This window comes from Poecilia reticulata, linkage group LG16 (assembly GCF_000633615.1).
Source record: "Poecilia reticulata strain Guanapo linkage group LG16, Guppy_female_1.0+MT, whole genome shotgun sequence".
Classification (NCBI taxonomy): Eukaryota; Metazoa; Chordata; class Actinopteri; order Cyprinodontiformes; family Poeciliidae; genus Poecilia; species Poecilia reticulata.
In genome coordinates, this window is record NC_024346.1 from 2555146 (window position 1) to 2576385 (window position 21240).

Sequence of the window (21240 nt, forward strand, 5' to 3'; positions counted from 1 at the left end):
TGAGGAACTGGAATGTGACTTGACTGATGAGGAGTTGGTGGGTGTGGGGCTGAGGGTGGGTCCAGGGGCTGTAAAGGTCTGCAGGGGCTGGAGGAAGGAGGGACCTGAAGGGGAGAAAGGGGGTTTCTGGGGGGAGGTAAAAGCAGAAGCAAGAGGCCTGAGGCTCACTACCTGATCAGTCACAGACTGGGAAGGAAGCAGCTTTTCCTGGATGAGAACAGAACTTTGGGAAGTCCAGGATAATGAAGCTGCTGCAAGAAACTGACGATGCAACAAAGAAGAGAAAGGTACCACTGAGAATGCATGCAACTTATGCAGCAATACTAACATTTTTGGTTTTATTTGCAGAGTACTAAATGTAAGAATGTTTAATTGAGATCCCCAAACTTTGGTCAATCCTCTTCTTGCTTTTTGCTTCCAGCTGATGAAATCTCAGGTGGAGAAACGTCGAAGGGAGCGAATGAATCGCAGTCTGGAGCGTCTGAGGACCATGCTGCTGCAGGAGCCTCAACAAGTAAATAAGATTTAAAGTGGAAACATGTTTAGTTTCTGTATGCAAGACAAGAAAGATCTACTGTGCTTGTTGTTAAATCTATTTAACTGCAATTGCTGCAGGGAGGGATGCAGCAGAAGGCAGAGAAAGCTGAGATTCTGGAGCACACTGTTCTCTTCCTGCAAAGAAACGCCAAAGAACTCAAGGAAAAGATGGGAGGCCAGAAATACTCCTTCCAGGATGGGTTCTCCAGCTGCCTCCAGAGGGCATCGCAGTTCCTGGGGCCCGAAGGGAAAGGCCTCTGGCTTGGACCGGTCCTGGACGCCACCTTCTCTGCCCGCTTCCCAGGCTCACACAGCCACTCTGCAGGCGCCCGCATCAAAACCTCCATCTCCATGACCCACACCAAGTCCCTGCTCCAGATGCTGAGGCTGAGGTCCAAGTCCAGTCAGCAGACGCAGGCCTCCGGTGCGAGCACCTCGGCTTGGCCGCGCAGATTCTCAGCCCAGCAGAGCTTCCCTATGATTCCCCAGCAGCCTCAGATGCAAAGCGGGCTGGAGATGGGAGCGGAGAGGCCGGGGAGCAAAGAGAGCTCGTCCCAGAGCGGGACCCTCAGCCAGACTTTATGGAGACCGTGGCCCTGATCATCACAACCCACAGAACCCCCAGAACTCTCAATAACCACCAAACCCTCCATTAAAACTGCTTCTGTTTTCATTCTGCTCTCAAAAAATATCCTAACTCTCGTCTCTCTCTCAGCTTTCACCTGAAATCCTGTAAATAATGTAAAAGAAACCTCATGATTTGTAGCTGTAGTATTTTTGAAAAGGTTGACTCCCTCCAGTAGCTCAGAAAGTGTGGCGGCCGTGTTATCTGCTGGCAGGCACGCAGGGATTTTCGTGGACCAGGACCGGATCTGGATCCTGTGGATCGGCTGGCTGGCACCGCTGCTGTGCTGAAGAGCGACTGGAGAGGTGAGTATCCCTGACATCCGTCCTCCCCGTGCCTTTACCTCCCAGACCTGTGTGATTAGAGTCAGTGATGCTAGTGTGAATAATGATCGAGTCTCCGTCCGTCACATTTCCAGGTGTGGAACCTGGAGGTTTGAGTTTGGGAGAGAGCCCTCAGTTTTTCCATCTCAGTGCCGTCATATCTGCGACATCTGTGGCTCTGAGTACAAAATAACACACACACCATCCCACAGATATTCACGTTTATCTTGTCTGTTTTGCACAATAATTTATTCTGCTGTTCTCCCTATGGTGAGCATTATTCTCTGTTTTTTTATATATAGAAACCAATAAAACATTTGTTAAAATGTAAAAAGACATGTTAAGTGATTTTTTCCCCTCTGACATGGAGGCCTTTTGTCTTCAGTGGCAGATCTCTTTAGTAGGTGTGAAGCAGGACTTCCTGTTCAGCTAAAACATCCAGGTGTGAAGTCTCTGTGCGATAAAAGCTCAGGAGAAGTGATAAAGAATGTCAAAAATGTTACCTTATATAGAGTGAAATAGAAAAACAAGTTAATATTTTCTTGTGACGAATCACCGTAGAAATAAGATCCATCTCAGTTTGTAGATGAGGCCGTTCAATTTTAACATTTCTAATGGATTAGTGTCATTGTTAAAGGCGTATAACATCAAAAATATAATTATTAGTTGATTTCGGTTGATTTATAAAGCCTAAGTTCACAATAAAAGTCGCAACTGGAGGAAAAGCTAGTTCTACAAAGTGTTACCTCACAGAGGCTGAACTCAAATGCACCCCACACTTTTCAGATTTATATAAAGAAAAAATGTAAAGGAAAAAAAAGCAGTAGTAAACTGTAAAAACATGTTTGTCTCCTCACTAATTTGTCAGTTTTTTTTCATAGATGATCAAATAATCTGAAAATCAGACCAAAATAACTTCAATGAATCCATGACACAGTTTCCAAATGATTTTTTTGTTCACTCGGGAACAAATTCTGTCTGAATCAAACTAACTGTTAAATTAAATGCACTTATCTCTTAAACTTCACAAAATAATGAATTTTTAAGTAGAATGAAAGTTTAAAAGTTTCCCATTTTTTAGAATATTTCTAAATTGAGTCATCGTTCATTTAACTCGCGTCTGGAAGTTGACTTTCCTCAGTTTTGAGGCGACTTTTGTTTGTAGTTAAAGGACTAAAAATATTTTACAATGAATGGGAAACAATGTTTGTGTCTGCATGATTTATAGTTTCTAAGTCACTGAATGGCCTTGTACCAAAACAAATTAAAGACCTGTTTTGCTCCAACGTCTGGTTCCATTCTGATGTGTCTCCTGAACAAACCAGAACCAAACATGGAGAAACAGCTTTAATTTTTATCCTCTTCTAATATACACTGCTCAAAAAAATAAAGGGAACACTTAAACAACACAATATAACTCCAAGTAAATCAAACTTCTGTGAAATCAAACTGTCCACTTAGGAAGCAACACTGATTGACCCGACGAGGGTCCCTGTTGTCAATCAGTGTTGCTTCCTAAGTGGACAGTTTAATTTCACAGAAGTTTGATATACTTGGAGTTATATTGTGTTGTTTAAGTGTTCCCTTTATTTTTTGAGCAGTGTAGAACAAACTTACAGAAAACTGGAAAACTGCTGAAACACTGAGTTCCTTTTCAATCAAGACAAAACCCTCTATTGCTTAGAATTGCCTTTGATCAATAACATGAAGTGTAGCTGTTTGTTTGTTTGTTGCTCTATTTTCCTTGTAATCTTGAAAAGAACTTTGAATTGTTCTGTTGGTGAAAATGTGTTAAATGACTTTTCTTTTTCTTGCCTTAAAATGACTTTGTAGGTCTTCCCAAACTGTTAGATTTCATTGATTTAGTTTCTCGTCTGTTCTTGGATTTCTTTGGATCAGGATCTGATGTTTTGCCTTTTGCCTACTTCATATTGTCAGACAGGTTCTTGATCTCAATATAGATCTACTCTAGTTATCTTTTCATGATTTTTTTTCTATGAATCAAAACATTTAAGAGTGACAAAAAACTCAATTGGGAATTTTTTTTAAATTGTACTTTCTATTGTACGCTTATTCTATAAAACTTTTTTTCTTTCTCTTACGATTACTTTTCTAAATTTCAAAGTTAAGTTTTAATCTCTTTGCAACAGGCATCCTGTAAGGTACAAAAGCTAAGCCTGCTTATAATTATTCTCATAGTTATACTTATAGTTAATAAACAACTGAAATCCACACAGCTTGTGTTTCATTTATTCAGAAACAGAGAACAGCTTCCAGAAAAACCTGGTTGGGTTCTGTTTTCACATTTAGGTCAAACATGTTGGTGAGCAGGAGAAAGGAGCACATTTCAGCACAAGGGGCGTGAATTTTACTGTAAAAAGTAAGGGTGCCCCCATTTATCTGCCACCCAATTTATCAGAGTCTATTTCCTTCATTTTGGGGGATCAGTGATTGGTTGATCTCATCTACTTCACCAAAGGAATAAAAACCAGCATCTGCCCTCTTCTGCTCTGCAGTGAGAGGTTTGACTGACAGATCCGCTCGCCAGCTCATGTCTGCAACTTTACAAAAGTCCCCCCACTGTTGCCAACTCAGCCATTTTCTAGCTCTAGGTAGTGACATTTCAGACAAAAAAAATTTTATCAGCCAAAATCCCAATCAGCAGGTCAAGATTTTTAAATTTCGTAATCAGCGACTGGCCAGAAAACTGCAATCATTGGACCCCTAGTAAAAAGAGTAAAAAGTGTTGGAGTCAAGCTATTTGAAAGTTCAAACTCCATCATTTTATTCTCCATTAAAACTAATCAAAATGCTGAATTGTAATTTATAACATCATGTCCCAGAACTCCAGATGTGTTCAAATAATCACTCACATCCTGATGAAACCATTCAATGTTCTTTAAAATATTACAAGATGGGAATATATAATATAGGATACTTTAAAGATATGCTTTTTTCTTTAACAGTTGTCTTTGTTAAAGAAATCATTTCAAAGCTTTTTCTTATATTTATGCTTTTTAGATTTGTATTCATGAAATAAAATAACAGGACCTGTGCATCACTTTGCTCCCACTCGACAATTGTTCTTTGCTTGGTGATGAACTATGTCAAACCAATATTAATTGGATATGAATATTAGTGATAAGGTTCAGGGAGAGAGAATACTTTTTAAAGACAATATATAAAACAAATGTTATAAACTTTAATACATTTTCACAAACATTTAGCTTTCAAACCAACCTGCTGGGTCTGGGTCTAATTAAAGTCATCAAATATATTTTTAAATGTATTGTCTTTATATGCAAATGTATAAATGGCTTCACTTCAAGGCTTTACATCCGCGAAATAAACATTTGATACCGACATGTCAGTGGAAATGCTAAGCGGAAAAGCCCCCAGTGCGCATGCTCGCCTTTGTTTTCATGGTAATCAGCCTCCATCCTAACATCAGATGCCTTTCAAGGGTCCGTTTGTTTTCCACGCGTGTCTGCTGACACGCAATTCAAAGGACATGAAATGTAGTCCTTAGTTTGGTGGGGGTCAGACTAAAAGCTTTAAGGATTTAAAGTTTGAAAAATCTGCATATAAACATTCCCATAATTATAAAAGTTTACTGTTGAATGTAGCACAGTAGACTATGATAAAAAAAAATCACGAAGGCGAAACTTTATTATTTGATATTAAAAAAAAAAAAAGTTGAAGAAATACCAAAGATCGCTGAAGGACTCCGGCAGACTTTTTTCAGTATCGTTCCTAGTTTTACTTTTCTTGGAAGTTTCTCCCGGAACCTTTTCCAGCTTTTTCTCGTGGGAAAGCGAAACACCAGCTTCCATTTGCGCTTTGATTACGTGTTGGAACTGACTCATCGCTAACAGTCCTTGTGACGCACACTTTACGCGCTCTGGTGCGAAGTCAGGTTCCGCTAAATGCGCATTTTCAATTAGACCTGTGGGAAAGTCTCTGTTCGGTCCTTCCCAACAAAATGTCTCTCATTTGGTTACATTTTCACACCTCTGGTTTTAAAGAAGAACTGAACTCGTGTAAAGTCCTGCAGTGCCGACATTTGTTTCAGTGGAATCTGGGAACCAGACGGTCACACCTCAAATTATTTTAAAATGATGCAATAAATATCATTTGCGCACGAATGCGATTTAGCATCTCTGTTATTTTATGATGTAGTTTTTATTTACCCATTATTTTCTTTTCTGTTTTCATTTAGCGTTTTAAAAATTTAAAGGCAATTTTATTACTTCATCTTCAGAGTTTTTTTTTTTTTTTTAGAAAACATTATCTGAGGTCATGCCCTCTGATAATGTTCCTCTAAACTGTAATTAAAAAATAATAAATAAATATGTTTTGGTAGAATATCAAGATACGAAGGAAAACATTTAAGTTAATAAAGAGTCAGAACAGTTGCCTTCTGTTGGGGTTTTTAAAATTAACTCAAGACCTGTAAAGAACTGGACACAAGACCAATGAGGTTTTTATTCCATTCCACAACCTGTAACCCGCTCAGGATCAAAGATTGGTGAGCTCTGCTCAAATCTGCTTGGGAATTGGCTTTACCTTCTTCAGTGGAACAGTGCTGAGATAACAGAACAGATGGACCCCTTGAGTAGGAAATTACATAAAGAAAGAACCTTAAGCCTTGTGCATGTGAGGACTGAGGTTAACGTACAGTTTTACATGTGTGGGGTCGGTTGGACCCCATTTCTAAACACAATAGTTAAAGAACAATTGATCAGAGGCAACCGAATATACCGAGATAAAACACTCAAATAAAATGATAAAACAATGATTAGTTTTGACCCAACACCTCCCCTTCACAGCTGTTGTTGGTAACTATATGTTCTCGGTGCGTAAAAGGCAAACGGCACAAACTCTTTGCAACACGCAGACAAACGCCGCACAGGCTGGAAGTGTGACAGTGGGAGCGTGTCCTGCTGCTCTGTTCTCATCGTGGGAATGTGGATCGGGAAGCTTCATCCTCACTTTTATTACCTGCTAAATCTGATGCATCTCTGACAAAGTCTGTCTGCTGTGAAGAGACTTGACCCCACGTTCCCACACCACGCACACGCGTGATACTCACGGTATTGGAGAAAAGTTGTGGTAAAAGTTTGTATTAGTTGTGAGCTGTTGGACGAGAAAGATTGATTTATTTTTACACGTAAACAGACAAAACAAAACAGATTTTTATTTTTGGCTTAACCCTTTAACTACCGATGAAAGGTTAACTTTAGAGCCTTGCGCGTAAAATGACGGATTGTCTGACGTTTGACAAAAGCCAGCCCCTTTTCAAGCTAATTTACTTAAAAAGAAAAAAAAAAAAAACTAATCATTTTGTCGGATATTTTCTTACATTTTTATGACAGAGAATTCAATTTCATCTAAGTTTATCAATTCATTACTAATATGTAACATTTCTGAGCTCATTATGAATTGACACAAACTACAGGTTCACTTTCATCCCCTCCGAACCAGAACCACATAAAATCACCTGAAGTTGTAGAAAATAGATTCTAAAACACTTCATTGCTACATTATCTATTTGATTTTGTATGTGTTTCATAGTGTGCCGTATCTAAATATATAGTAGTAAATATTTAGAAATATATAATAAAACATATATTCCTGGCTGTGTCCCGATCACGTGTCAGAACGGCTGCCATCATGACGCCGATTTGAAATCTGGAGTCGCTCTTAAAAAATAAAGTAATTAAAATAACCGAAGAAAACAAACAATTAAAAAAAAAATCTGCAAGTAAATAATGAAAACAGTACTAATATAAATTAAGTGAAAATACGTGAAAAATAATAACATATTGATAACGTTTTATGATGGTATATCTAATTATTACAAGTTTAAAGCAACACAACTGTTAGAATCTATGCTTCATAGCAAATGTTGTCATGTGAAGAGTTGAAGTGAAAAGTTTTGTTTCCAGAGAAACAAAATCCTCACTTTTTGGTTTTACGCATCAGTGCAGGTATCTGAAAATCCATTCAACAGTCAGAAAACATCACGTCAATCCTGTGAATTAGATGAGAACAGCTGCGCACTCTTTACCTGAACATGTTTTATACTGTTACATTTCTTGGAAATGTTCTTCAGTTCAGTCAGATCTGGGATCGTGTGATCAGAAGCCTCCTGTTCCACATCTATCAGATTTCCGTGAAGATCGGAAGAGTCGTCTTCATGTACCTCGGAGCTCCCCACTGGGTTCACGGATGTTTGTCATGCATGTAAATCAGTTCCGCACGAGCTTGTGACACCTTGGGGGCGCGTGCTGTTCACAGTTAGGGGCACATGGACGCCACCAGCTCAACAGTAGGAAGTGGGAGGGGGGATTTGATCGGGTGCTCCAGGTTGTCTCCTCTCAGAAATCAATCCTTTGTTTAATTTAGCTTTACTCTATGACGATGACCCATTTTAAACATCTATAAAATCCAATCCGTGCTGTTCAAGAGCTTGAAAACAGTTCAAAAAGTTCTCAATCAGTAAATAGTGAATTACGTCCTCCAACGATCAGCTTCTCTCCAGATGTGAGTTTGGTCTGCATGAATTCAAAGCAAGAGGAAATAGTGTGAAAACAGGTTTTAAATCTAAAAACTCAAAACTCCACATGATTTTGTTAATCTCGATGCCTGACTGTTTGCTGGCAGGAGTCGGAGCTGAGAGGGATTTCCATTTGAAAATGACGTATTTTAAACGCTGTAGCAAAACTTATAAAAGCTGGATGATGAAATGCACTCTTCTACCTTAACTACATTGGATCAGGTGATAACAAAATAGATACAATGAGATCAATTTCATTTTGTGCGTAAAATGTGCCAAATCCGTGCGTAACGTTGGTTCGCCTCTTGGTTGGACATGAAATAAGAACAAATGGCATTAAATCAGCGCAAAAGGTATATGATTGTTGCATTTAAAGCATGACTTTATCCGTAGCCTTTTGCAGCAGCTCAACACATTTGCATGTCACCTACCGCCTCGGTACGTGGGAAGCATTAGCGCCTCTCTGTGCGCCAGCCTTTTGTCAACGACCTTCCAGTTTCAGCAGCTAGTAAAGCTGTAAACGAAACGCTGTTTTCCCAGTTCCCACGAGAAATCCACGTCTTTGTAATGACTGAAGGAGACCGAAATGTTCAGGCGTGAACTCAAAATCAAACAATATAGAGACGTTTGAAATCAAAACAGATTTTTATTGAATTTTTCAGATGTTTAGATGTTTGCGTTAGGGTTCTATATGGAAATGGTAAAGAAATACAATTGCCTTTACTGGTCCTGGGATGGGTTGAGATAGAGCTCCAGAGCTCCAGCAGCCCTGCAAGAAAAAGCGGGTTTTAGACATATGCATAGATTAATTACATTAGTTAATAATCAATTATTGTAGAGAGTTGTTGGAAGCCACATTCAAGCTGCATCAGCCTCCCAAAATATTAAACAAGCACCTCTATTTACAAAAAAGCTGTTTAGAAAAATAACAATTTGGTTTATTCGTACCAACTTTTCTTCAAGAGGACATCAACAACTCATCCAAGACGTCAACAAGAACCCAGACTATCATTTAAAGCTTTTGCATGGTTTCCAAACCAGAAAATTCTCCAATCTGGCTGAATTTAACTAAAAAACTGCTAAGTACAGTCGGCTAAAACATCTTCTCAATGATGGATTAATTTAGAAAGATAATAACAAAGTCGTTAACTAACTGTCTTTATTTGTCTCTGAAGGTGCAGGTATATCTATCACTACCTCCAGATCTCAGCTTCGTGTTGACTCTTCATCATTCCTGTTTAAAGATAACTTTTGTTTTGTTTCTGCTCAGACGGAGAAAGTTATGGTACATATTGATTATTGATTTTCTTGAAAGTTCACTCTCTTCTAACATAAAGATAACCAAGTTATAGAATAATTGTCCAATGGCTTAAACATGTTCTTTTCTTTTTACCGCTGAAAACGTTGTGTTCAAAAAACAAACATACAATAAAAAAAACGTGTATGAGTTACTAAAATAAAGTAGTTGGGTTTTTTTTTTTTACTTTAAATGTACTTTTTATTAACTTGATCAAGTATTACCTGGAAGAAGAACATATTAATTTAAATAATTCAAATTTGATGTGAGAATTACTGTTGAATTGATTTCATTTAACGTTTATTCTGATGCTCGGTCGACCAACAGATGGCGCTGTTACTCTGTTCATTTCATCGCCGGATAAATCAGAGCAACGGCATTTAACACTTCATTCACATTTCAGTTTGTGATTTAAAGCTACGGAGTGAAAGAAAAGTTCATTCTGAGGATTCATTTTGTGTTTTGTTTTCTACAGCATTAAAAAATGAATGAATGTTTCCCCAGCAAGATGTTTACATCCAGAAAAAAGATGTTTGAAGAACTGAGGCTGATGCTTCTGTTTTTTACAGCCTGTAAATATTCATACTTATCTAAATATTTATAAGCACAGTTGCCTTGTTATTCTGTGTATTCTATATTTCAATATTTATACCAATATACAATATCTTGTAATAAGATGGATGCTGAAATATTTAACAAAATATACCTTTTTCTTTTTACATTTTAGCAGACACATATAAAAATAATCATTTGCTGAACAGTGTAAACATTAATATTCTGCCTAAAAATGTTTTTAAATGACCCTTTATGCTCTCCATTTAGTTTGAGTCACTTTAAATTTGTCTATATCCAAAAATGTAACAAGTGTAACTTTAATAATAAAATATGATGGCAGCCGTTCTGACACGTGATGGGGACACAGCCAGGAATATATATGTTATATTATATATTTCTAAATATTTACTACTATATATTTAGATATGGCACGCTATGAAACACATACAAAATCAATATCATTCTTGCTCTTTTTTATAATGTAGCTTTGTATCTGTCACACCAACTGTCTGCATAGTAATTCAAGGGTGATTAAAACTGTGATGTAATATAGAATATTCAATAATAATTGTCTTTTTCCCCTCACAGTAATGCGCCGGTGATATTTTGCTAAATTAAAGTATTTAGAAATGAAAGTGAAAGAAGAAAAGCTAATCAGAAGATTTGGGGAATATTTGTGGATTCTGGAAGTGGAGAGCAGAGTTTCCGTCTCATCATGACTCAAACCTCCCACTCAGTGAAACTTAGCACCACAACATGGAGGCCAAACACAAAACTAAGGAAACATCCTGACTGCAAATAAACTGTCCCAAAGGTAGAATCTGTTTGAAAACATGGGGGAAAAGAGATGTTTATCTTTTCTTTATACGTACATAAAAACTTTATCATCAACTTAATTTTATAATCTCACAAAAGGGGTGAAAAGGCAAAAAATAAAACCTCCACTTATTGAGAACTGTACTTCATCATATACACTGTTTTTCTCAAAGTGTGTTTTCCATGAATCATCTCAGGGAAACTCGCTCCTTTACTCACCTGACCGTGACGCACCTGCTTATCATTGGTTTTGCTTCTTTACGGTAAGCTCCTTTTAAAACAACGAGCAGGTATTTCTGTTTCAGGAAGTGGGTCACAAAGAAAGAAGGTGTGGTTTGTCAGCAATAAAGAGAAACAGCTATGCAAACTCATGTTCAGACCTGACGGACTTTCTTCCCTTCAAGAGCAAAAAGGTAGGAGAAGATCAATACCTGCATTTTTAGGACAAATGTTGAGAGAGCAGTGGATTCAGTTTATAGTTCAGTACAAAACTAAATGAAGTGTTTTAGATATTTATGTTGTTGTTAAACTCCTCTTTCTGGCTATTTTGTATAAATGAACTCTATTAGAAATGATGTGTTTTCACTTTCATGCTGTAAAACACAGATCAGCTGTTCCTGTGTCAGCGATAAACTTTTAATTTCTGGGTTAACCAGTTTGTCTGCGTTTTTATGCACAACTGACTGTGTGAAATTTTCCACAGAAGTCTGAAGATTTGAATGTTTAGATCAGAGCTGATCTTATTTACACATCAAACCCACATGAAAAGCTTGACAACAATTTTTCTTTATTTACTTTATGCTTGTGAACATTGTTCTTAATGTTTTACATATTTATCCAGTTGTTTGGTTTCATATTCACCTAATTTTAAAGTATTGTTTATTGAAACAAAAGTAGCTCAGGAAGATGTTTGACGTGTCGGACTTTACTTCCTTCTGTGCAGTTCCACAGAAACTGGACCTGTTCATCATAAATGACACTCCCTTCTTAAGAAACTTGATCCAGTTCCTTTAAATAATCCGCTCTGTCAGCATATCTTAAAGAATGTACATAATCAATTAATTATTAACAGTATTAATCAATCATTAATTCATTTTTATTTGGAAAATATCGAGGAAAATGTTCTTTTAATGTGACAGCTTCTGTAAAAACACAGACACATTTTGAGTTTCTGAGGCAAAAATTATTTCAGGTAACAGATTTGAATCAGTTTTTAGGATTTGCTGTCAAACAGCAGGAATGATTAAATATTAATTTCTGTGTAGGTAACAATATTTGTCCCCAGCTGGTTCTGAACTAACCTGGTAGATATCTGACAATCTCCAGAAATTTCTCCATTGTGGACAATAAAGGATATTTTTACTCTTTTCTATTAAAGCTGGTATTACAGTAAATGCAATAAAGTTAAATAAATAGAATAATATAAAATTAATAAAAGGTTAAAGACAAAGTTAACTGTAATGTAGGTATTTATTTTAAGGTAACATTTGGTTAGGAATATCTAATAGTAAAAATCATAACAACAACTAATCCAACATATGTGAAGCTGTTCCATAGGTGAGGGTCTATGATTAAATCAGATCTAATCAATATGTTGGATTAAGATCATTAATATTATCAGAGTAACACAGACTCTGTTTCTGGTCTCCATCATCCTTCATGCAGCTGAATGTTGCAGCAGCTCCAGAGTCGAATGTCCATATCAGAAATTTCCACTTGATTCTGTTTTTATAAAAATATCCTGAAAATTCCTGAAGGCGTTGCCACCGCCACATGGATGCAGCGTTTCCTCTTTCACAGCACGTGTTTCAGTTTACACAGGAAATTACATCACAGCAGAACATACCATAGCATCAAAACATTAAATCAAACGAGACAGAGTAGCTTTCACCACATAGTAATCAGTCCACCTCTGTAATTAGAGTATTTATTGAGGTTTTAATGTTTTAACTCTGTTCCTCCAGCATGGCGTGGTCCACAGCAACGCTCGCTAAAGGCTGCTTTGGGAAAGTCTACCGGCAACAATATAAAGGCACCTGGGCTGCAGTGAAGAAAGTCCCCCAACATCTCATCGATCGGAAAGATCTGGAGAGAGAATGTGAAGTTTACAAGTAAGGACAAGATTTAAAGAGTTATAAAAAACACATCCAGCCTCTTTTTTCCTCAGGAAATGCATCTTTTACTATGATAAACTTCTTATCATGATAAGAATTTAGATTTATCATTGTCATAATAAATTCCAGTTAATTATGCTTAAGAAACTGTTCATTTGACTATTTTCTCCACTGTTCAATGAAAGCATAAAAGAATAAAAATTTAAATACATTTACTATGTGCAGTTTGATGTTACAAATCACACTTTTTAATGTGACTGGTGTCCTAAAGAAGTGTATCAGGAATGTTTTTTCATGAGAAATATGTGTCTTTGTGGGGCTATAAATACTGTCACACACAGTCACAGCCATGCAGTTATAAAAACAGAAGTAATAAACAATATTTGTGACGTTTTATGTAGCTGAACTGAGGGGAAGAATGGCTCCTTCTTGTCTTGTAAAGGTTGCAGACTCCTGCACCTTGCAAAACCAATCACCATTTTAGCACAATAACCATAAACTTTGATGTCTGTTCTTGAGATATTATGTGGCCGACCATCACACAGTAGTGCATAATTGTCACTTTTTTCAGTTCTGTACAAGCCTGATAAGTAAAACTGGGTCCAACATTTGTGTCCATTAAGTGTTTGTTTTCCAGGAGAGGCAGGTGTGGAACGGTTTGTTCAGTCATGTGACAGTTATAGTGATTCAGCACAGGATGTGTTTTAACTGAAGGAGAGAAGCAATGCTGGTGTTTCACAGTATATAATATCAGGAAATATTGGTTATTGGGAATAACAGCAGCATTTATGTTGGATAACGATATCGGCCCAGGTTTTCATATTTTAAATAAAGGGTTAACTAAATGTGTAGGCTAAAAGTTTTAGCTTTAAACTGATAGAACAATTGGGCTGCACAGTGGTGCAGTTGGTAGAGCTGTTGCCTTGCAGCAAGAAGGTTCTGGGTTTGATTCCCGGCCCCGGTCTTTCTGCATGGAGTTTGCATGTTCTCCCTGTGCATGTGTGGGTTTTCTCCAGGTACTCCGGTTTCCTCCCACAGTCCAAAAACATGACTGTCAGGTTAATTGGCCTCTCCAAATTGCCTCTAGGTGTGAGTGTGTGTGTGCATGGTTGTTTGTCCTGTGTGTCTCTGTGTTGCCCTGCGACAGACTGGCGACCTGTCCAGGGTGACCCCACATCTCGCCCAGAACGTTAGCTGGGGATGGGCACCAGCAACCCTCCCGACCCCACTGAGGGACAAGGGTGTAAAGAAAATGGATGGATGGATGATAGAACAATTTGATAATTGTTTTTCCCTTCAGCTTCCCTCCTGTGTAGTCTGTATAACCCAAATGGTTTCCTGCCCTTTTGTCAGAGAATGTTATGATTTTCTTAGATTTTTAATCTTCTGTTTCTTCTTCTCTTCTTCTTCACCATTTGTTGTGCAGCAAAGCAGAACATCCCAACATAGTGAAGCTCCTGGGCAACATAACACTCACTGATGGTAAATGGATTATTCCACTGGAGTTTATATTTGGAGAGGATTTGGAGACAACTATCTTCCAGTCAGCAAAATCCAGAATACAGGTAAGGATACAAACAAAAACATACCTAAGCTTATTTTATGTCATTCAGTCACACGCCGCTGCATCCTGGTTACACAAAGAAGCATTGTCATAGATCCTTCCTCCCAGCTCAAAAAGTGTTTATAACCATGCTGACTTATATGTATATTTTGTGGAGTTATCTGTTATATTTTAGAAATAATTTTCTGGGTTTTTCTTTAGTCTCTCAGTGACCAACATCTTCAAATTGTGTTCTTCAATCCTAAATTTCTTTTGGCCTCAATAGAAATACAAATGTGATACAAAATAAAACCGTCCTACAGAATTTAGCTTCTGCCTTTACTATAAATTCCTGATCAAACACTTTGTGTTCTTAAAACTGCGTTTATTTAATTGCTTCAGTTTTGAAAGATGAAAGCTGGTTATTTTAGAGTTAACATGTATTGCTTCACCACCGGTTTGCATGTCCTGGCAAATTCACATTACATTCTTCCAACATGCAGCTAAATTTTGGCCTGAAGGTAATATTGGTTTGAACTTGATCTTCCTCCTTTTTTAGTTGACTCCATCAACTAAAGCCACCATCGTTAGTGGGATGTGTGAAGGGTTGATGCACCTCCACCTAAACGACATCGTCCATCAAGATCTGAAGCCTGAAAACATCATGGTGAGTCGATCAGCTCCGAAAGTTAGACAAACATGAGCACAGAGATGTTCAAAAGGAGGTGGAGTAAATACATTTTGTGATTACTGTAAATGGTAAGAAAGATTTAAAAGCCACAATTACGCTTGTTTTTTTTTTTACCTACTTCAGGTTTTGTTGAAGACAATAAAATCCCAATTTTTAGCATCGTTCAGCAGAATGAAGTGATTTAATAGTTTTGTAAATGTGCTTTTTGAAATTTGGATATTGAATCAGAGAAAGCAGATTAAAAGAGCGCGAAGGAGCCACTTCACTGTTATTCAAAGAGGATTTGCAAAAATATAAACCAACACAGCTACCGTATTAGCCTGGCAGCAAAATCAATCTCCAGTTGGCAGAAAGCTGTAAAGCAAATATGAACTTTAGAGATGAACACAAAATAACATTAATGAAATGAGATAAGTAGATGAGGAGACTTACAAAACCGGCACCCTTAAAATTATTTTAAAAGCTTTCTTTAATCCGTCCAGGCCACCATCTGTAGCTCAATTTATTAAAATTCTGGCAGAATTCAGTTGTAATTTCTGCAGCAGTTCTGACCAGCACTGTTACTCTGATACGTGTTTTATCAAATATTATCTTCTTTTACTAAAAAGAAAAAAAAACACCAAACTTTATTCTAACAAACACAAAAAACCATAAATAAAAAAATCCCATAGCAAGAAATTTTTCATGATAAATGATAAACGATGTGATAAATGGCCACCCCTGTTTACAACTTTAATATCCAAATGCACATTTAGAGCTTCAAAATAAACTTTAACACTATTTCAGGTAATTACTTATTACAGGTAGTTTATTTTTAAGATTATGATATTTTTTGAATGCATATGTAGCTTTTTCACCTGGGGATATTGCAATAAAAAGTTATAAACTGTATTTTTTTATTTAATTTATGACTTCCTTAACTGTTTCCTGTCAGGTGGAGCATAAGACAAACAGAGCAGTCATCATCGACCTGGGACTGGCAAAGTTTTTCAGACATGGCCTGAACTCGGCCATCGACATGGGGAACGAGGCGTACTCAGCTCCGGAGGTTCTGCGGTGGCGAAGCCAGCGAAATCAGCGTTCAGATGTCTGGGCCATGGGGAAGATCATCGCTGAGCTCTACGCCCGGGTCCGGCTCCACACGCCCTCCGTCTGTCCTGCTAAAGTCAAGGAGGTCATGCAAGGTCAGCCCTACTGCGACATTGTGTGCAAGATGGTGCAGCCGGAGCCCGGACAGAGAGCCGCCATGGTTAGCATCATAGATGAAATTCGAGTAACCACAAGAACAGTTAAAGGAAGCAGTACGCCACCTAGAGACGTCCAAAACGTCCTAAAGCCACCATCACGTGAACTCGCAGCCAGACCCAGACCCAGACCTGCATCACCAATGAAACCGAGGGGAAACCCGATCGACAGGATTCAGCTACCAGGAAAAAGAGATGATAAAGGTCCAGATATACTGAAATGGGAGCGGACACCCAGACCAGAAATGAAACCTCTGCGTGCCCAGATTGGACTGCCCAAGTATCCCGTCACAAAGCCGGCAGAGAACAGAAACAGACAAGCGGCTGCGGGCGGGACGGACATCACCTCCCAACTCATGAAGCTGAAGTTAAACCACGAAGCCGCGAAGGACCTTCCCAGCAACTTACCGCCAACTGGGAAGGTGAAGGTCCAACGCGTGGAAAGGAAAAACGGGAAAATTGAAACGTGGGAGCAGATTGTGGTGACTCAGGACGGAAAGATTATCAAATATGATGATGTTATGATTAGCAGCACATAAGAAATTTGGGGTTGAAGCTGTTATGAATCGATTACTGAGATAATCATAACAGTAGATTCAAAGGTCAGTCCTTCCAATCATTTGGAACAGTAATTAATCCAAAACTGTACAAAATCTGCACATTTTTATTTAAGATTTAAAAAATTATTTGTCTGTAAATATCTTCAAACAAGAACTTTTCAAAAGGGTGTTTTGACTTCACCTGGTTAAAATATAGTAAAAAAACAACAACTAAAAACATTTTAAAAATCTTCCATTAAGCATCGTTTGCTACATATTTATTAATCAGTTCATCAAAAGAAAGTCTCTAGATCAGTTTGTACTGTTTGGATCTTAAGTCGAGCAGAAAAACCTGAGATTTTCACATTAATATTAAAAGTATTTTTAGCTGTGTTTGCATCCCTTGCTACAAATGATTGAATATTCACTAGAGATGGCATGTTGTTACATTTTAGGCAATAAATTATGTTCTTAATTAAAACGAAATTGGATTATTTACTTGTGTTTTATAATGTATTTCCAATATGCAGGTGAAGCTTTTCCGTTAAATGTTTCTCAGAAACAAGAATGTAACATGTGAGGGAAAAATGTTTACAATATCTGCAACCTATTTATGACACCATGAAGGTTTATTGAAACACAACCAGTAAAAGATCTGGACATAAAACGAGTGAATTACTGAAGAGGAGGAAACTCGTCTGCATAGTTCTGCCATTCAGTCTGTGTAAACCTAAAAAAACAACTAAAATATGTCCTGTCCTCTTTTTTCCCTCAGTTTGTCAGTAAGAAGCTATAATTTTTGTTTTTATTTTCTACGGTTGTGTTTTTTCATTTTAACTGTGGTATTGCTCATCTACCTGTGTGACCTTTGTCTCTTTTGTGTTTCTTATTTATTGCCTCTCATCTAAAAGTTATTCTGCATGTTTTTCATTTGTATTGCGTGTCAGCATTTTTTATTCAGGTCATCTGTAGATGATTCACCTTTCCTGAATAAATGCGGTTTTGCTTTGACTTGCACTTAACTTGTGACGCTGTGAAACCTGTCAAACTTGACTTGTGTGGACAGAGATCCTGCTTCTGGTTTTGGAATAAAGTTAACTCGTTCTTGGCATATAGAGATTTACTACCCAAAAATATGTTTATGGCTTGATAATAGATGTTATGGGGGATTGTTTTTAAAATAGGCAAATATTTTCACCAGGTAATTAATCTTTGTGATGTTTTTGTAATTTGGTCATAGTCTGCCCTCTACTGGCTCAAATGACAAACTGCAGTTTCTCCTAGTCGGAAAACAATTTTCAGTGCCTTGCAAAACTTATTCACACTTTTTCCACATTTTGTTTCTTTACAAACACAAACTTTAGGGTTAGGCTGTCACACGGAATTCACATGGTTTGACTTTTCCCCCAAGTCATGCATTTCAAACACATTTAAGGAGCTTTTTCATGTGGCAAAATGTGAAATTTAATCCTCAGATTTTTAAAGATGCTCTCAGTCCGGCTGACTGAGACTGAGCTATGGACAGAAGTTTCAGTCTTTCGAGGTGCGCCTCCACAGTCACACTTCTAAAGACTTTCACTGCAGCTGTAACTGCAGTGAAAGCAGGTTTGACAAAGTGTTGACTCAGAGGATTAAATATAAATAGATGCCACACCTTTAGGATTGTTCTTTGCAAAAAAAAAAAAAAAGAAATTCAGGTTTTTTCCCCTTTAATTTCACAATTTAGCCACTTAGTCACATGGAATCTGAATGAAATGCATTAAAGTTTTAGACAGTAATGACGCAAAATGAGGAAAAACTTAAATGTCTAAATACTTTTCTTTGTTATTAATCATTACAGCTGCCAGGATATCATTATCATCTCTCATTTTGTCATAGTCAGGGTAGGCAGAGTAAACCCTGCATGCCACTGTCTTGCTCCTCATTTCTTTTTTTATTTTTACTTTTTCTGCTGCATGCTCAGTTGCGGACTAAGAAAAGCATTGGATTTCCTTCTTTTAAAGCAAAAGCGCGACCGGCCATCATGTTGCATCATCTTCAAACGCAGCGTTCAATAAGGTCGCGCCGGTGGTTCACTCAGCTGTGTAACCAGGGCCTGAACGGCTGCACGATAGGCCTGATGGGTAACAAGGGAGTGAATCATGGAACACACATCTTTATGCTCTGATTCACACATTTTCTTTTTTCTCCCAGCACAAACACAAACTTTTCACATATTCCCTTTATTACTTATACATTCATGCAAATCAGTGGAGACCTACATTGTTAAATATATGTATGTGCGCAGAAATACGTATAAACAGAATGATATATGACACGAGGTTCACGTTTTCAGGGTTTAATAGCTCTCTCTGGAAAAAATCTAGCATAAAAATTTTAAATGTTTTTCTTTTGGAGCTGCGTTTGTAATCGTTTAAAAGCCGAAGCTCTTCTGATGTACACCACAGTTTAAAGCGAACACACTCCTAAGGTTTCTTAATGTCTTAATGCATGAAAAACATTGAGAAACAACATAGAATTTAATGCAGGAATTTGAAATGATTGAACTGAGAGAATGATTTAAACTGATAAACAACTTGCACATTTAATTGATTGTAAGTTTCTGAGTATTAAAAACAGAAAAAGAGTATTTTATTAGTTAGTAATTCAATATGAAACAAGAGATCACATTTTAGCCTCTGTTTGTTGGCTTCTGGTTAAATCCAGAACAGCGTTTAAATTTTTTTTATGTCACTTATAAATTCCCATATGGGATAAACTTGGTCCAACGTTTCTGTGTCTCTTTTCTGAACGGTGTCTTCAAAGGAACTGCTGCTGCTGAAATATGAGTTCTCTCTTTGGTTTTTACTCCATAGTTAGCGTTACTAGCTAACAGATTGTCTGTTAACTGTGAAGCCACCAACAGACCATTAATCAGTGCCATTAATCAGCATTAACCTACAATTTAAATCCAAAGAAACAAAGGACATCTGTTTCTTTCTACTAATCACCACATTCTTGTTTGATTTGATTTGACCAGCTGAGTTTATTCGGACAGATTCCTACTTTCTTTTAACCAAGGATCAAATTACATCATGTCTAAATTGATCTGAAGATTTGAGATATATTGAAATTAACTGGATTGAGGTGAACAAAATTTGGCAGAAATAAGATTCCATATATATGGTTTTAAATTAGACCTGGTAGACCTTAAAGATATATAAATTTAATGAATTTATTATAATATTACCATAATAGTCTAGAAAATAGCAGGCACTGACACTGAAAATGACTGTAGACTGGGAAAAAAATGTATTGCTGGCAGTAAGTCACACACACACACACACACACACACACACACACACACACACACACACACACACACACACACACACACACACACACACACACACACTGTGGACCAAATTCACAGCTGATTGGACACATCTCCCTCTGGATCGGGTGTCTGCTAGAAAGTGTCAAATCGAAGTTCGTCCTCCACGCGTTCACATCCGCTCACACTCAGCCGATCAGGCGTGTACTTCAGATGCCTGATGTGACAAATGTGGGCAAGTGAGGAATGCGAGCTGCGTTCGCCGTCTTTGTCACATCGCTGTGTGTCTGTTCAAACTGCTCGCCAGCCGTCTGTCTTCTCTTATCGTGCAGATTTGACGTTTCTGCACTCGGATCCTTCTCAGTCTGCTCCTAAACATCTAGCTTTAGGTGGAGCTTCTGTAGATAAGCTGCTTGAGTGTTTGGATGAGCAGCGTGTTCATATTTAGCTGCTCTTTATTTCTTGGTGCACATGTTCTATTGCATCATTTTAGTGTAGTCAGATGGAAATTTTGCCAGAATAGATGGAGATGATTTGTTTTGAAAGCAAATGATATTAGAACCTAAATGCAGAACAAAATGTGTGAACTTTTCTTAAAATATTGTTGAACAAACTTTCAAAAATTTGCCATTTTAAGAAAAAAACACTAAAATATCCAAGATATGGAAGCTATTTATCATGTTTTCAAAAACCTGGACCTTTGGAGTTGTTTTTTTATTGTTCGTTTCTTTTTGGTGGGTTTATGAAATGAAGTTATTTTCTTCATTTCTGTGTTTTGTTCAGTTTCCCAGATTATTGTCAAGTGCTTTCCTTTAAGTTTTCCGATTTCTTGAGTCTTGTTTTAGTTTTTCTTCTTTCTCCTCAGTCTCTCTGCTCTTCAGCTTCACTCAGCCCATCTTTATCTGGTTCCTTCATTACTTTCCACCATCTCACCATTTAAAATCAAAAATTGGAATAGTTCAGTGTTAGATTCAAGGACTCTTCCTTAGCTTTCTGTTTCAAGTTTTTCAGTAAGCAGATGTCTGTGTTTTAGATTTGCCACGTCCATTCTTCACCCCTTGACAGTTGTTCTCTTTTCAGTTTT

At 37.5% G+C, this 21240-nt stretch overlaps 2 protein-coding genes across 2 annotated transcripts; both read left to right on the forward strand.

Moving 5' to 3' along the window:
• Positions 1–184: 184 nt before the first annotated feature.
• On the forward strand, positions 185–1427 carry her7 (hairy and enhancer of split related-7). The gene is made up of 3 exons (XM_008430786.2): positions 185–287; positions 422–514; positions 616–1427. The coding sequence occupies exons 1-3, from the start codon at positions 243–245 to the stop codon at positions 1135–1137; spliced, it is 660 nt and encodes a 219-aa protein (XP_008429008.1). The 5' UTR covers positions 185–242; the 3' UTR covers positions 1138–1427.
• Positions 1428–11041: 9614 nt separating this feature from the next.
• Positions 11042–17952, forward strand: LOC103477589 (spindle assembly checkpoint kinase). Its single transcript, XM_008430787.1, has 5 exons — positions 11042–11125; positions 12677–12823; positions 14253–14391; positions 14929–15036; positions 15995–17952. Exons 2-5 carry the CDS (start codon positions 12678–12680, stop codon positions 16841–16843), a joined length of 1242 nt encoding a protein of 413 aa, XP_008429009.1. The 5' UTR covers positions 11042–11125; position 12677; the 3' UTR covers positions 16844–17952.
• Positions 17953–21240: the final 3288 nt, after the last annotated feature.